The 17,602-nt window shown below is 40.8% G+C and overlaps 1 protein-coding gene across 7 annotated transcripts in view; it reads left to right on the top strand.

Moving 5' to 3' along the window:
- The first annotated feature begins 1,651 nt into the window (after positions 1-1,651).
- KBTBD12 (kelch repeat and BTB domain containing 12) overlaps positions 1,652-17,602 on the top strand; it is a 76,099-nt gene continuing 60,148 nt past the window's right edge. For 4 of the 7 annotated variants that reach the window (XR_006716091.1, XR_006716089.1, XM_045494020.1 and 1 more), the window contains exons 1-4: positions 1,930-2,314; positions 9,236-10,417; positions 13,852-14,122; positions 16,216-16,366. Coding sequence is in view for 5 of the 7 variants with exons in the window: in XM_045494020.1 (XP_045349976.1) it covers positions 9,348-10,417; positions 13,852-14,122; positions 16,216-16,366 (1,492 nt within the window). In the remaining 2 variants the exon portion in view is untranslated. The other 3 variants (XM_045494019.1, XM_045494017.1, XM_045494018.1) reach the window with 3 other exon arrangements.

Here is a 17,602-nt window from a genome sequence, read left to right as displayed (position 1 = left end):
CATTATGCTAACTGAAATAAGCCAGACTCATAAGGACAAATACTGCATGATTCTATTTATATGAAGTACCTGAAATAGGCAAATTCATAGAGACATAAAATGTAATAGAGGTCTCCAGGTGCTGGGGGGGGGGGGGGTGGAGAAGGGGAGCAGGGGAGCAAGGGTGAGAATGGGGAGTTACTGTTTAATGGGTATAGAGTTTCTGCTTGGGAAACTTTTTTTCTTGCTGATGAAAAAATTCTGGAAATGGCTAGTGGAGATGGCTGCACACCACTGTGAATGTATTTAATGCCACGGAATTACACACTTAAAAATAGTTAAGGGGCGCCTGGGTGGCGCAGTCGGTTAAGCGTCCGACTTCAGCCAGGTCACGATCTCGCGGTCCGTGAGTTCGCCCCGCGTCAGGCTCTGGGCTGATGGCTCAGAGCCTGGAGCCTGTTTCCGATTCTGTGTCTCCCTCTTTCTCTGCCCCTCCCCCGTTCATGCTCTGTCTCTCTCTGTCCCAAAAATAAATAAACGTTGAAAAAAAAAAATTAAAAAAAAATAGTTAAAATGGTGAAATTTATATGTATGTTTATTGTATAATATATGTATATATGTATTGTATAATATATGTATATATGTAAATTTGTGTATAAATAATAGTTAAAATGGAAACATTTATGCGTATTTAACCAACCATAATTTAAGTAAAAAACAAACACAAAAAACTGAGGAGAGATGCAGAAGAGTTAGTGCAAAGTGCAACCTGGGAAACACTCAACTCTGTTTCCGGCTTTGAAGACAGAGGAAGGGGCCATGAGCTACAGAGAGAATGAGTACAATTGATAGAAGCTGGAAAGCCAAGGAAACAGATTCTCCCCTAGAGCCTCCAGAAAAAAGTATAGCCCTGCGGACACTGCTTTTAACTCTTAGAGAGACCCATTTTGGACTTCTGACCTCCAGAACTACAAGAAATAAATTTGTGTAAGATAACAACTTTGTGTTATTACCACCAAAAACAAATTTCGTTTTGTTCTCAACTGGCTGACCTCATACTACTGCCTTATCCACACAGTAAATATTCTGTTAACAGTTGCCTCCAGGGAACATTCCTCCTTCCCGCACTACCCCAAACCTGGGCATTAACTAATGAGTCTTTTCTCAGGCTTCTAGGGGACCTCCCACTTGAGGCCCAAGGTCACGGAGCTCCTGGTCTCCAGGTAGACTTGCCAGATGTAGCAAATAAAAGCACAGAACACAAAACAAGAACAAGAACAACAAAACCCACAAGCAGTATTTGGGACATATACTTAAAAACTGTTGGTTGAGAATCTAAAATTTACAGTTAACTGGGCAGCCGGTATTTTTTCTGGCAACCCTACTCCCTACCCACATTCGGTGAGCCCACACATAGTGGATTTGGGTAGTTTTGCGTTTTCTTAAGAGATTAAACGAAGAGATGTGTCATTTATAAAAATTCCGTCTCCGGATTCTCTTTACCTCGCCCAGTCCTGGCAGACCTTCCGCCGCCCTGGCACGCGTGCCCGCGCGGGAAGACCCGCGCAGGCGCAGAGCGGCCCGAGGCGGGGCCAGCGGATTGCCGTCGCGGAGCCTCACGGACGGCCCGCGCAGGCGCAGAGCGGCCCATCCCGAGCGCCAGGGCGGGCACCTGTCACTTTAGAGGAGCTGCCAGCGCCCTTCCTCCCCCTCCGCAGGGTGCCGGCCGTCGGTCCCCGGGGCTCCCAGCGCCGTCTATTTATATCGCTGGGCCCGCACAGGCCCATATTGGGCAGTGCCTGCCGGGCAAGCCCGCCGGCCGCCCCGCCCCAGCCCATCTGGCTCGGTCCACGCGGCCACAGGGCCAGGTCGCGGCGCCATCGCTGCGGCCTCTGCGGAGCCAGTGGGGGCCGTGCCTCAAGCCGGGGGGGCGGCAGCTCGTAAGTAAGTAACCGTGACAGAGGAAACAGGGGTGCCTCTCGAGGGCCTTGTCTCAGCTCTAAGGACCAGGCCGGACTTGGGGGCAACCTCCGGGCCCTTGGCACTTGCGGGGCCTTCTGCGCTTCCCTCCGGTGGCCTGGGGGCCAGCTACTGCCTTCACAGCTCAGCCCAGCATTCGCTTCCCAAAGAGACCGTCTTTGCCCAGCCCGGGGTCTCTCCCCTCCTTAATGTCACAGCATCCATTGTCCTGGCAGCATCATTCTCTGAATTATCTACGTTGTTTGCCTCCCTCCCTAGACTGCAAGCTCCGTAAAGGTAGGGACACTTCCTTCTCTCCCGTTCCTGCTTGTCTGCCTAGAGCCTTGAATAGTGCCTGGCACTTTGAAAAGCTTCTGTAAGTATCAAAAGTATCCCCAGGCAACTCTCTTAACTTGAAAGCCAGGAATATAATTGCCCTGCGTCCCCCCCCCCCCCCCCCCCCCGCCCCAACGTGATTCTTAAGAGGAACTAATGAGCTACTGTATAATGCACATTAAAGCACTTTGAAAAGTATAATGTGCCCAGAGAACGCAAAACTGTGAACTCCTCAAAGGAAAGCCAAAAGGAAACGTGTCCTATTTAGCTTTATCACTCATATGCCTGGCCGTTCTTAAACACCCAAGTGTGTGGGATGGATTATTGCTATTAAGTGAACCAGGTGTTTTTCCCTACTAGTGGGAGACTCAGAGTGCATTTAGGGTGGTGCGGGTATTCTGAGCCATTTTCTACCAGTGTCTGCACCTTGTTGTGATGCTGAGGCAAAGTAATGTGTGGGGGTGGAATGGTGAAACCCAGGGGTCACAAATAAGTGGCTGTAGGATAACTAAAAAGGCCGGAGGAGAAAGGCAACAGCGTGAGGAGAATTATAAATGAAGACAGACACTCCGGTCCCAATAAAGGGATAAGGGGGGCTGCGGACTGGAGAGTAGAAGTGCCATCTGAGAGGTGGCAACGGACAACTCAGGTCCTGCACCCCATTGTTGCCATGGGAATGAAGGGCCGGCCCACTGTTGCCATATCTTCCATTGTTTTCAATAGATGCTGCAATGTGTCAGTTTTGCCTGTTGACAATGAATTTGCAAAAAAAAAAAAAAAAAGTCTTTGAGCAGGTAATTTGTGATCTCGGCTTCAGTTCTCTAGAAATTGGGGCCAAATTCCTGAGAGCACATGGTAACAAAATTAGAAGTGAGAAGTGGGTGTCACAGTGCATCAAGTTCTAGGCAAGGAAATCAAGTTAATGATTCTGGGTTGTTTGCTTGACTTGGACAATAGGTTAGCAACTTGAAGAATCAGGCACAACTTTTAAATGTAGAAACAAAATCTTCCAGGTAGTGGTTTAATAATATATATAAAACCAGAAGGATAAAAGGTTATTGTGAACTTACAATTTAGGACTAAGCAAAACATTCATAAAATTGCAGAGACCTTAATTGAGCGACTCTAATGCACCAGGCATCATTGGGGACAGAGGTTAAGAATATGGAAATGATTAAAACATGAGCCCTCTTTCTCAATGTGCTCATTATTGAAAGGGGAGGCAGACAATTGCATAAATAAATTGCAGTAACAACAGTGCAACAATCACTGTGTTCAAGGCAGGAGCAAGGAGGAAGCGATGTCTGAGCTAAATTTTGAAGAGCCACTTGTATTTTTTCAGGTGGAACAGATGGAAGGGGGAGAACGATATTCCAGACCTCTTTCCTGAGCTGCCCCAATTTCCCGCCCCACTTGATTCAGCCCGATGCTTCTACCAAACTGGGCTACCTATGTAAACTAGCATCTCTGTTTGACGGGGGGGGGCTGACATGTTTGGGAGTGAAGGGTGGGAAACCCACACTCACAGTGACAAATGGGAAAAGGCTGCATCTGTCCTAAGCTGAGCTTTTAGTCCTGGTCAGGATAGCAGCAGACAAGAGAATTAGCCAAAAATTTAATAGGGATCTTCCAGGGAAATCCTGGAAATGAGAGTCATGGAGGGGCTTGATAAATGCTCCACACATCCCTAGAGACTAGGGAAGCTATACAGACATGCAGCCCAAAAGAGGATACAAGTTGCATCAGAATTGTTAGTGGTTCGGTACTACTGAAAGATTGAGAAGTATAAGGAAGGAAAGCCAGGAGATGAAGCAGGAAAGGTTGGGAGATGCCAGACTGTGAAGGACCTCGTAATGTTTGAACAAGGAGTGCTGGCGGTGAAAAGGAGCTCAGGAGAAATTTTGTTAATCCTTATTATTGAAGTATATTTGACCTACAATGTTATAATAGTTTCAGGTGTACAACGTAGAGATTGGACAGTTTCATACATTATGCGGTGCTCACCGTGACACGTGCCGTGCCGTTCTCCAATGTATCCCCTCCTTCGCACTCCCTGAAGGCAACCCTATCCTGAATTTGGTCTGTTTTATAATTACCCTTCATTTCTTTATATTCCACCACAGTTGTATGTATATAACATTTTTAACTTTTTATTTTGATTTAATTTCAAACTCACAGAGAAGTTCTTTGTTTTTGTTGTGCAGTATTCTCTTGAGGGAACGTACTACCGTTCTCACGTTAATCGATATTTCGGTTATTTCCAAAGTTTTGCCATTTCAAACAGTGCTACTATTAAATTTAAACTAGTTTTGACTTCAACACATGGAAGAAGGTCATGTATCATTTGTTATTTAGGAAAAGGTAATGTAAAGATTACAAAATCAAACATCATAAAAGCAAATCATTGGCAGTTTAAATTAACGTTTTTATGCCACATTAAAATTTGTAGCAGTCCATCTCTCAAAACTAAATATACTGGACACGGGTATAACTGCATTTTGGATTTGCAGAGTAATTAGGCATTATTCTTGTGATTTGTATTTATCTTTGCTACTCATTTTTCTCTGTTATTATGGGTACTATTAATATGAATGCACCAGTTCAGTCTTCTATAAATTGGAGCAGAGAATAACTTCCCATTGATATCATTGAGAACATTTATACAGTTTTGTTTTGCTGATGAAAGGAGAATGCCCTCTCTGCCCTCATTACAAGAAAAAGTTTCTGTCAGCTCTCTTTTATTTATGAGCTGTGTCTGTACCCACAAGCAGTTTGTATATGGACCCAAACATTGTTATTATTAGAAAATTATTTGTACAGGTATATCCTACTTCAGCTTTACCGAGCAGATTTTACCAAGCAAATTACATATTATAAATGCATGACCTTATTTAATTCTCCCGACTATTATATAATTCTCAAAGCTAATCTCCAGTTAAAAGACTGAACGAGGCTTAAGAAACTTGCTCATGTCACTAGATAGTAGAGCAGGGATTCAAACCCAGGCCTCAGTAATCCCAACCAAAGCCCACGTTTCTAGCCTCTGAGCTGCATCCTGCTATACTACCGTAAAATAACAGTAATTTCCATTTATTGAGCACTTGGATGCCAAGAACTAACCTAACTACCTTATTTATGTACATTATGCCCATTATACAGATGAACAAACCAAGGCTTTCAAAGGTTAAATAATTTTAGGATTATAGCAAGTATCCAAACAGATGCAAAGCCAGGACTGGTGTCCCTTCAAAGCCATCTCACTGCAATGCCAGTATCTTCTCTACACCTTATACATACAGGAAACAATGCTGAGAATGTCTTTGAAATATGGTGGTGAGTTTAACTGCTTGGGTGTTTTTCAGGGTTTCCATCAGCAAATTCATTTGGTCTATAAATCCATAGAAATTTAGAGCATATTTCAGGAGGTGTGTAAAAGGCAATTGGAAGGAGGGGGTAACTAAATATTTACATGCATCTAAAAAATTCATAAATGTTTCTTCATAGTGTTTGTAACAGTTATTTTTGTTTTAAAAGTGTTTGTTGTTGTTGAAGCCAATGTTTGGGGCAGACAAGCTGCATCCAAATAAAGTATTTATGCAAGAAATTGATTTCTCTTTGGGGACCTTGGGAAAAATCAGATGATCATTTTGAAATAGGGATCTGACCATTACCCTTCTCAAAACTCCCCAGCTGGGTTTAAGCAGAGAAGTGGAGAATAGGCACCCAGATGGGATATTGTCCTACTCATGGTCTAGAAAATGGATTTATTTATAACAGTAGAGCAAGAGTCATTGACCTGTGGCCTGTTTTTGTATAGCTCATAAGCTAAGAATGGATTTTATAATTTTAAATAGCTTTTAAAAATCAGAAGAATGTTAGGGTGCCTGGGTGGTTCAGTCTGTTGAGCGTCCAACTTTGGCCTAGGTCATGATCTCACTGTTCCAGAGTTGGAGCCCTCCCTGTGTCAGGCTCTGTGCTGACAGCTTAGAGTCTGGAACCTGTTTCAGATTCTGCGTCTCCCTCTCTCTCTCTGTCCCTCCCCCACTCATGCTCTGTCTCTAACTCTCAAAAATAAATAAACATTAAAAAAATTTTTTTTTGAAATCAGAAGAATGTTTCGTGACACATGAAAATATATGAAATTCAAGTTTCAATAGCCCTAAAACATTTCACTGGCACACAGCCAGGCTCCTTTGTTTATGTATCAGTTCTGGCTGCTTTTGCATTACAATGGCAGAGTTGAGCTGCACAGAGACCCTAGAGCCTACAGAGCCTGAAATATTTAGTCTGTGGTCCTAGTTTGTCTGCACTTGCACAAAAGGGAATGGTTAAGAGTACAGACTTTGGAGTCAGATGGAACTGGGTTCAAGACTCCGTTCCTGCACCTGTAAAATGTTGTGGCCATTTAACGAGAAGAGGTAAACTCAGAAGAGTGACTTAGTGATAGTTGTCTTCTGTCATGAAGAAATGAAGATAGCTAGAAGTTTCCGTCTTTCTTTTACTTGACAATGTAATAATAGAAAACATAAGAACATAATGAAAGTGAAATTTTACAACATATACAACTGCAAGCATCTTAGGCAACCTTTTCTTGATATTTTTGCACCTGCCACTTGTACCATAGGGACTCTTGAGTGTCAGTTCAGCAATCCCAGTTCAAACTAGCGTAAACAGTAAAGGAAATGGTTTGTCACTGAAACCTGAAAAATACAGATGTAAAGCATGTTTCGAACCCGTCGCTCTCTATTCTCTGCCTTCTTCCCTGTATTAGCTTTGTCCTCATGCTGGCTTATGGAGACGTGGCTGTAGCCGGTCCAGACCTCTCATCTATATGACACATGGACACCTCCAACCATCGAACCAGAGACGTGAGCTTCACACTGATGAAGCCAACCTCAGGTCTCACACCATCCTTGAACCAGTCACAGTGGCCCTACCCCATTGACTCCAAGAGAAGGCAGGTTGGGATGCTGGGGGAAACCCAACATTGTCCACCGTAAAGTCATTTATAAGATACTACTATGTTTATAAAGAAAACAAACATATTGTACTAGTTAGTCCATTTTTTAACTCTCTTTGAAACTAATGCTGCCTGTGTTTTTATTAAGATAGCCCTATGCCACCAAACTCAACAAGGGTAGCTTGGTTCCTGCCTCAAAAATACAAAACCCTAGGGTTATGGTCATAACATTTGGGTCCCCAGCATCTCGTTTCTTCCTGGCAGCATCAAGGTCAACACTTTAGAAACTGACAAGTCTTAACTGCCTGCATTATACTAGATCTAGTGACCCTATCTGGAAACTGCTCTTGGCTTTCCAGCACTGGGATTGGTTATCCTCTGAGTGATTCTTATGTATCCCTACAGATGGAATAGTAGAAATTTTCTAATACTTATTTCCTTATGAGGAAACTTTTCTGGTTTTCAGCTCAAGGTAACAGCTGCCATCTATAAAGTGAATTGATGTGTTTATGTACAAAGAAGCCCACGTCATATTATTTGGGCTACCCATAATGTGGTGTAGGAGAGCTCAGAAATATGATGACCTCCTAATTACCGATAATTGGATTCTCTTTGTAAAATCTAAAACAAATGAAAGTAAAAAGCAGAGGTTCACTTTTAACCTGCAAGGCCTCACAAAGAAAGCCTTAAGCTTTTATTGAAATCAAGCTGAGCCATTAATGCTGGAAAATCTGGCAAAGAGGGTTTTATTCCTATTTGAAGTCTGTGCAGACTCTTAGATTGGCTGGTTGTTATAATTCTACACACTCCAGCGCAGTGATTTTTAGGTCTTATAGTTGCCATTACATACTTAAACATTCCTGTCATGCCTAACACTTGTTTCCTGAAATGAACTTTCATTCAACACTGAAACAAGTGCCATTGCTCATTGAGACACAGTGAGAATGGAGATGGAGAAATCTCATCGAGATTTGATAGGATTACAGAAATGTAGAAAATTTACAACCTCTATAGCTGACAAATTATGCTTTCACGTGATTGAAATAATCACCTCTCTTCCTCTCTTAACTCCTAGCACTGACTTTCCTACCATCATTTGTTCTTATTGCTTACAGCTAATAGCCAAGTAAGAACTACAGAGGGTGATGGGGCTGGAGATCTGCTCTTCGCGTGAGGGTTGCTGACTCTAGAATGCCCTTCTTTAAATCCAAACAGCTCTTTAACTCCCTTGAAATACCCTGTTACCATTCCTCTGGGCAAGGTGAAGACGAGCTTAAAGAGACTTCTGATTAGACCAGTGCTTTTTAAGGGCGGAAGTGAGTCCATCTACGCCATGAGGAAGTCAGGAACCAAGAGAAGCTGAGCAAGGAGTGGGGATAGAGACACAGGCTGGCTTTGGGGTCCTTTCTAAGTTTAGGATGAGTTAGTTCTAAGTTTCAAGTATTGTAAATTCTCAGGTCAGCAGACATTTGGTTGTGCTTTGCAAAGCACCGTTTTGAGTTGTTTGCCCTGTAGCAAAAGTTTGCACAGAACTTTAATGGACTTCTTTTCTCAGCCATCCTGTATGGTTTTGTGGCCATTAAACATGTGGGTGTGTTTCTTTGGGAGGGTGCGCATAACACTTTCAATGATGCATCTCCTCAGAGAGAAGGCTACCTGATGCCCCTGCCTCCTTTGCTTGCCGGCCAGCTGTATTTGGTAACTGGAAATGTATTTGCAAAACATGCCAGCTTATCACCTCTCTCTCCATTCACCTTGGAAGGGAGGACTTTCCAGCCCTCCTAGAAAAATCTCCGCTGCTGATTAGGTTAATGTTGTTAGTAGTTAATAATTTACTGTTTATGCAATCAATGGCATTATTTTTAGACACAAAAGTGGTTGTCTTAAACTCTGTTTGGAATGGATAATATTTATTTACAAATACTTCTTAGTACTAACGCTCCATATTTAAATTGTAGAGAATTTTTTTCTTACAAGAAAACATTCTTTTCTCTCCCTCAGGAGTGTTACAGGACATCTCTGTTGCTTTGTGAGTAATCAGACATGCAAATAGCCCCACAAGAATCAAGCTAAATTTAAAGAAGACTTACTTAGAAACATTGAAAAGTGTATCATGGAGTTCAAGGCTGAGGGAAAAGAAAAATACCAACATAGCTTGAATTTACTGAATAAAGTTAAGAACATGAAAGAATTAGCAGAAATGATTGACGTAGTGCTCATAGCAGAAGGGGAGAAATTTCCTTGCCACAGGCTGGTCCTGGCTGCATTTAGTCCTTATTTCAAAGCTATGTTCACTTGTGGACTGCTTGAATGTACTCAAAGGGAAGTCATACTTCATGACATTACAGCAGAAAGTGTGTCAGTGATATTGAACTACATGTACAATGCGGCTTTGGAGATCAACAATGCCAATGTACAGACCGTAGCTATGGCTGCCTATTTTATGCAGATGGAAGAAATCTTTAGTGTGTGTCAGAAATACATGATGGACCATATGGATGCCTCGAACTGTGTAGGTATCTATTATTTTGCAAAGCAGATTGGAGCTGAAGATTTATCCGATCAATCGAAGAAATATTTATATCAGCACTTTGCTGAGGTGAGCTTACATGAAGAAATACTAGAAATCGGAGCACACCAATTTCTGACGCTTATTAAATCGGATGACTTGAACATATCCAGGGAGGAGAGCATCCTGGACTTAGTCCTGAGATGGGTAAATCATAACCAAGAATTGCGCACAGAACATCTTGTTGAGCTTTTGAAGCAGGTCAGATTGGAACTTATAAATCCTTCTTTTTTAAGACAAGCCCTAAAAAGGAACACAATGCTTCTGTGTGATGCAGCTTGCATTGACATCATTCAAAACGCATTCAAAGCCATCAAGACACCCCAGCAGCACTCTCTAAATCTTCGTTATGGCATGGAGACTACTAGTCTTTTGCTTTGCATTGGCAACAATTCTTCAGGAATCAGGTCAAGACACAGGAACTATGGGGAGGCCAGTTTTTGTTATGATCCCGCTTCACGGAAGACCTATTTCATTTCATCTCCCAAGTATGGAGAGGGTTTGGGAACCGTGTGTGCTGGTGTCGTCACAGAAAACAACACTATAATTGTGGCCGGAGAAGCAAGTGCCTCCAAACTCGCTAGACAAAAGAACAAGAATGTTGAAATCTATAGGTTTGTATCTAGCAAATATTTGTAAATTGGTTTTAATTACCTTGACTCTAGCAACAGTAGAAGGAAATACTTCCCAAAGAGCGATCATATCTTAATTATATGTAGTCAAAATTACCCCGTAATTTCATATTCTACATATGTATATCATTCATAATGAAATCACCCACATTCTAAAATTATTTTTCTCCTTTTGTTAAGAGCATACAGCTGGATTTCTATAAGGTAAATGTATATATATTATGACTCCGCTGTATATTTTCATGCTTAGCTTTCATTTCTGATCCGAAAGAAAGGGTGTAATTGAGGGGCTCCTGGGTGGCTCAGTCAGTTAAGTGTCTGACTTGGCTCAGGTCATGCATGATCTCATGGTTTGTGGGTTCCAACCCCACATCAGGCTCTGTGCTGACAGCTCAGAGCCTGCTTTGGATTCTCTCTCCCTCTCTCTCTGGCCCTTGAACTCATTCTCTCTCTCTCTCTCTCAAAAATAAATAATAAACTTAAAAAAAAATAAAGTGTGTAATTGATTAGGTTTTGAAGAGCTTGTTGATATAACTTAACAAGAAGAAAAGTTTATTGATTCCTTTGAGCTGATTTCCTAGTTCATAATTCAGAGGAACAAGTAATTTTTTTTCTCAACCAAAAATTACTAATTATCTATCAGTTTTAACTCTGTATTCTTAATTTGTAGATCTTTCCTAAACCTCCAATAGTGTAAAATGTTTGTGGTCTAAGAATGCTTCAAATCCTAGAATCATAAAAGGAACGAGTGTCTGCTAAGAGGTAGCATAGGTCTTGTATGTGAGGAGGATGTGTCTGTTTACTGTTTATTCAGCAAGTCTTCAGTGAGCATTCAGGTCTTCAGCTAACTGGGTAAGTGAGAAATAGGCACCTAGAATAAATACTAGGTAGAAAAGCTCTCCTTCAGTATCCTTCCCCTCTCAGTTCCCTCTTACGAGGGTTTGTTCAGACTTTTCAGTGAGAAAGTAGTTCCTCTTCATGGCAAAGTTGGGAGGAAGAATTAAGAGGTCTATTATTTTTCTGTCATCTCTTAACACTCCATCATCTCTTTTGAACTGTAGGCCTGTCCCTTTTTTACCATCATCTCCCCTAGTAGTGAGAGGGGAGGGACTGCAGAGCCCTGGGTGAGTGACCTGGCCCTATGCCCATGGGGACCAAGCATGTCCCTGGGCAGCAAGAACAGTCTTCCTCAGAATAATCAGGTATAGACTACAGAGCCGAGCTATCAGATCCCTCGGTGTCCCACTTTTCATCGTAGAGCCTCTTGTACAGGTACCTTGGGTTCTTTAGATTGCTACTTTGCTTCCTCGTCAAGACAGGCTGCAGTTCTGTCATTATTTGTTTTAGAAATATATACTTTAGAAAGTATACTTTCTTATTTTGAGAGAGACAGAGAACGAGCAAGGGGAGGGACAGAGAGAGAGGGGAAGAGAGAGAATCCCAAGCAGGCCCCGCACTGTCAGCACAGAGCCTGATGCAGGGCTCGATCTCATGAACCATGAGATCATGACCTGAGCTAAAATCAAGAGTTGGACGCTTAACCGACTGAACTGCCGAGGTGCCCCTAGTAGGTCATTTCTTTAAAAAAAAAAAAAGATCTACCTTTCCATCTTCTTTAACTCTCCCTCATACTTCAGTTATACAAACAGCTGAGGATATAAGGGCTGTCTTTACACTATCAACCTCTGTGAATGCTGAACCTCTTTTGTCAGTTTTTTTATGTTCTATCCATTTCTCTTAATAATATGTTTTATACTTTTATCTGGTCCTTTTCTCCTCCCCATTTTCATTTTAAAGTATCAAAAAAAAAAAAATCAGATTAGCAAGCTTGCCCAGAAAACGTGTACTTCCCAACCCTCATGGGACATATTTCATCCTTGGCTTGTTCTCTTAAACCATGTCTCAGTAAGCCAAAACCCCATTCTTTTAGTTCTATTGATATACTAATAAATTGGTTTTACTTCAGTATTCCCCCATCCGTGACACCTAGCCCTCCTTCCTCTTCTAAAACCCAATACGATTAAAAGTACTGGTGAAAATTCCAACTGTGATTCAAGGGACCAGTGTCCTACCTAGAATTGCATAGACAACAACTAGCATTAAGTTTCTGCATTCAGATTGTGACAAACCAGACATGCCCTCTAGGAAAGGAATGTAATCTTCCAACTTCCCTGTCAAGCCCTAAGTAAGCAGTTATCTCTGGGGAAGAGTATAAGAATTGGCCCAGAACTGCTGGGGAAAACTCCTATAATCCTATTAACTGTCAAATGTTTGATGCAAAATAAGTAGTCTGTACTTTAAAACTGTCCTCTGTATAGAACACTCATAGTTTCTTCATTTGTTTCCAAACAGAATAACTTTTCTTATTTTCCACATTTTCCTGGTTTTGTTTTAGTTTTGAATTCCAGAATACATTCTGGATTTCCTGGGACAGATCTAATTTCACACCTCACTGTCCCCATGAGTACTTTTGTCCATCTTAGACTGTGTGTCCCAAATCATGATTGGAGAAAACAGACTTTCTATTATCAAGAGGCAAGACAAAGGATACCCACAAGATCATATATTTAGTGACTCTATAATGCGCCACACACACACACACACACACACACAATCAAAGTGTCAGACTCTAGGAGATATTGAGAAACCAATATCCTGGTGTCTCTACCATCCCAAACCCTTCTCAGACAGATACACTTATTCGTGGAAGAAATTACGGAAATTAGCATACCCAGAGCATTAAAGTAGATGCTAAATGTATCAGACACCTACAGGTGCTCTTGACTCTGTTCTCAGCCAGTTAGAACTACAAGAAGAATCCTTAAAATTCTGCATAGCATACATTGTCCCATTAAAAATCTCTGAATTGAGGTATTTTGAGTTTGCTGGAAAGCTGCTTGCTTGAATATGGTATTAAAGTGAGACTTCTCCACAGACTAATACATTGTGCCATTTTTTCATTTTTACTTATTCCTCCTTTCTAGTAAAATTACAAAGGATTTTCTGAAAGATTTCCTATTCTTGACTTGCTTTCCCGGAACTAGGAAATGAAAGCTATCACCTATACTTTGTCAGTATATTTTCTAAAATTCTACTCCTGAAGCCAAGACAACACTGTATGTTAACTAACTTGAATTTAAACTAAATTAATCAATAAATAATAACTACCAAAATAAATAAATTCGGCAGAGAGATACGGTTAATTGTTTCTATGCACATTAGAGTCTGTTCATCAACCCTTGCCAAAAAAAAGAAGCACAAACCTGTATTACTATCTTATATTAATGTGTCTTCCTCATACCAATAGTAGGACCCAGATCATGTTGTTTGTAGCTGGAAAAGAAACTTAAGTATGTTTCTCGGGTAAGTTGTGTTCCAGTTAACACTAATCCCAGGTTCTCTCTCTTAATTGGCAGGTATCATGACAGAGGGAACCAGTTTTGGGAGAAGTTATGCACAGCTGAATTTCGAGAGCTCTACGCTCTGGGCTGTGTCTGTAATGACCTCTATGTTATAGGAGGACAGATGAAAGTTAAAAACCAGTATCTCATCACAAACTGTGTCGATAAGTACTCAGTAGAACGGGACAGTTGGAGAAGGGTGTCTCCCCTCCCACTGCAGTTGGCGTGCCATGCCGTAGTCACGGTGAATAATAAACTTTACGTGATCGGAGGCTGGACCCCTCAGGTTAAGAAATTTCCTGCATCCCTAACTGGCATGGCCGTGCCGCGTCTGGTTGCTGTGTTGAAAAATGTACTCGTGGAACACTAAAAGAGCATGACTTATATTTGGGTAAAATGCCTTTTACTTTATAGAATATTAAACTTAAGATTGTAAAGTGTTAAAGCATTTTAGGGGAATGAATTTTAAAGTGTGTTATTCATAGATATGATTTCATTCAGTATTCATGCTATGCTCTTTATAATCCTTCCCATTCTTGCTAATTATGAAAGATGCTTATGCTGAGGAATTATCTGTGGGGAGCATCTAAGTTAGAGGCAGAGAAGCTGGATCTTCATGCCCCTTCTGTCTGCTCAATAGTTGTGTGAGCCGAGGCCAAGTAATTCTGAGGTCTCTTCTAAATATAAAGCTCTTACTCTAACCAGGAAGCCAGAATACCCAACCTGTGATGGTATGATCATTGCCACAAAAGTATATTGTCATTGGAAACACTTCATGTCTTTGCTGGGCACCAGCAGATAGAGAAACCAGGATACCGTTTGCGGTAAAGCCCTGCGAGGAGATACACGCCGAGACGGCAAAGTCAGTAGAGCGTGACCACAGCGGCCCTTCCTTCTCTCCGTGGCCGCCCCTCCCAGTGCCCTGAGCTCTCACAGCAGTAACATGCCAGCTGCCTTCTGCCTTGGCCTGCGGGTCTTCCTTGTAAAAACTCTTCTCCGTAGCTCACTGTCCATCCTCATATCAAAAAGTCAACCTCTTTCAGCCTGTAGGATTTCTTGTTTTGGGAATTCGCCTTGTGATCAAACTGATGCTTTTTGCATTCATTTCACGAGCTTGGATTTTGCCATTTATCATACCTGTTTTGAAAACTTAAACTCCGCATTTAATGCTTCGTGAAATTTGTGCTGTGCGTCAGGAAGCAGTACAGATTTAATCACAGCTAGTAGCCGAGACCTGACTGATTATGTGTAGTTAAGCTTTTCAGAGCTATCCATTTTATAGTTAATATTGCATGAATAAGCTCCAAAGACAACATAGAAGCTTTTCTTTGGTTTTCTTTCCACTAAAATAAAGATCAAATACTTAAAAATGAGAAGGAAAATTAAAACAGTAAAGTCAACAATGTTCCTGTATAACGTCTTCACACAAATGGCACATGAATATTTACCGTATAACAAAAGCATTTGCAGGGCTATAACTACAGAGCATTAAACTGCAAGCTCACGTGGGTTCGTGATTGTATCACAGTGATCATAACCCCTGGTGGATTTAAAGTAATTAAATTAATTACAACTTTCATAAGTATGGCAATTATTTCTATATCAAACACCTGCATCCAAAACAAAAGCCATTTAAGCATCCTTAGACTGAGGCCATAAAAGTTCTTGACACATTGAAGACAAAACACATCACTTCACCTAAAGTTTATGATTAGGGGAAGCCATATTCTTGTGTGTAAGAATAAACAGTTCAATTTTTACTGTTTCTAGTCATTAAAAATGTATGTAAATAAATACATTAAAATAACTGCAAATAATTTATATTAATCCATAAATCTTAAAAATTGAGTTCAGACCATTCCCATATAGGTCGTAATTATAGTGTAAAAATACTCTAATGATTAAAACACTAAAACGTTTTTATAATTTCATTCCATTTGGATTAGAAAAATATTAAAAAGGAAAATGCCATATGAATTATTAAAATTAGTCTCTTGCAAATATTATTAAACTCTAGCCCAATAACGTTTGCGGAAATAAAATTACACTTTAAATACTGTTCAAGAAAGTTTGGTTTCATTTTTAAGGCTCTGCCATCACTTCATTTTCTAAAAAATGCTGTCTTGTCTCATTGCTAAGATCACAGATTGTTTGCTGTAGGCCGACACCCTAGCTCCATTATTACAGAACATAAATTCCTCTGACATTGACAGAGTCCTCATCACCCCAAGTCACGGGATCTGGTGTGTTTGTGAGTGTGAGTCACAACAGCTAACTTCTATTCATCTCCTTGGCTGTCTGCTTTGATTAATTGCACTCATGCACTCACAGAGATTTCTAAATGGTATGTTATTACATCGGCTGTCATATTTCACACAGATGGATCTTCCTGATGAAGAACCAGATCGACTAAGCAACCGACTGTTGCAGTATGACCCCAGCCAAGATCAATGGACAGAGCGGGCGCCCATGAAGTTCTCTAAGTACCGATTCAGTACAGCCGTAGTCAACAGTGAGATTTATGTTTTGGGTAAGAAGAAGCAGATTGCTAAAAGAGTATAATTACTTTTATTTTCCTGAGCAGTTCACCTCAGTAAAAATGACATATTCTTCCTTCCTCTTGCATCCCAGTTCAGATGTATCTATAACTAGCCAAAAATGTTCTTTTGTTTCTTGTTTTTCTAGTGCAGTCAGATAAGATTAAATGAAAGTCCACTGACTTATTGAAAGCAAAATTATTTGTATGGAATTTTCAGGTCCCTTGGAATGCAAGAACAGTAGTGATACATCTTTATATATACTATCAACTAAAATATTTTGAAATGGGAATAAGCCTTTGGCCACCTTTAGTTGATGAAATGTGGGTTTTAGCAACCTTGATTGTCTCTGCTTATAGAAGAGTCAGCCACTATAGGTAAGACACCAGTTATGCCAACCCTCTTCATTTTGCCTCACCTACCAAATTCCTGTAGAGGTATTATCAAATAATTCTCATCTGAATGCATTTTTTTTCTTATGTCCTAAATATGTGTGGTCTTGTCCTAACCAGTAGGGAATGGTGTAAGACTGGTTCATACCCACTAAAGTGGGTAGAAATTCTAGAACATCTCCTAAGTTTCCCCTCTCCATCTTCACTTCTTGTTTTTTCCTCTTTTATTATGTCCTTGGCTCTTCTAAGCAGATTCCATCACTTCCTCTCCCTCTCCCACTGTCCTGCTCCTGTGTGGGAAAGGGTGAGACTGGGACAAGGAAGCGGACTTGGCTGGTAAACTGATAAGTATGCCAGTATTGTTTATGTCATCTCATCCACATTGATGACTAACTGGAAAAAACACAGGGAAGGTGATGGGTACCAAAGAGATGGCAAAGAAAAAACACGAGATATGGGCTCAGAGCAAACCAAGTATTTGAATATCTTTTTTTTTTTTTTTTTTTTTTTTTGCTAAAAGGAAGCCATTATCTCTTGGCTGCCTGCACAGCATGAAGCAAAATAATTAATGCACTCAAATATTAATAGTTTTATAATTTTAAGAACATTATGCAACATAATTTACAACTACCTCAGTTATGAGACTCGTAATTATAATCAAGTTTTTCCTCTGGAAATATATCTGTTACTTGGTAATAACCATATGCTGTGTCATAGGCCCAGAAGAGACCATATCTAAACTAGAATAGATTGCCTAGGACAGATATATAACTCCGGGGAGGGAAGGGCTGATCTCCTAATTATATTAAAGTTGGAGGCAGTCAAAAGAGGGATAAA

Source organism: Leopardus geoffroyi, chromosome A2, assembly GCF_018350155.1.
Source record: "Leopardus geoffroyi isolate Oge1 chromosome A2, O.geoffroyi_Oge1_pat1.0, whole genome shotgun sequence".
Taxonomy (NCBI): Eukaryota; Metazoa; Chordata; class Mammalia; order Carnivora; family Felidae; genus Leopardus; species Leopardus geoffroyi.
Note: the sequence above shows the minus strand (reverse complement) of the source record. Positions and strands in the feature narration are given on the sequence as shown.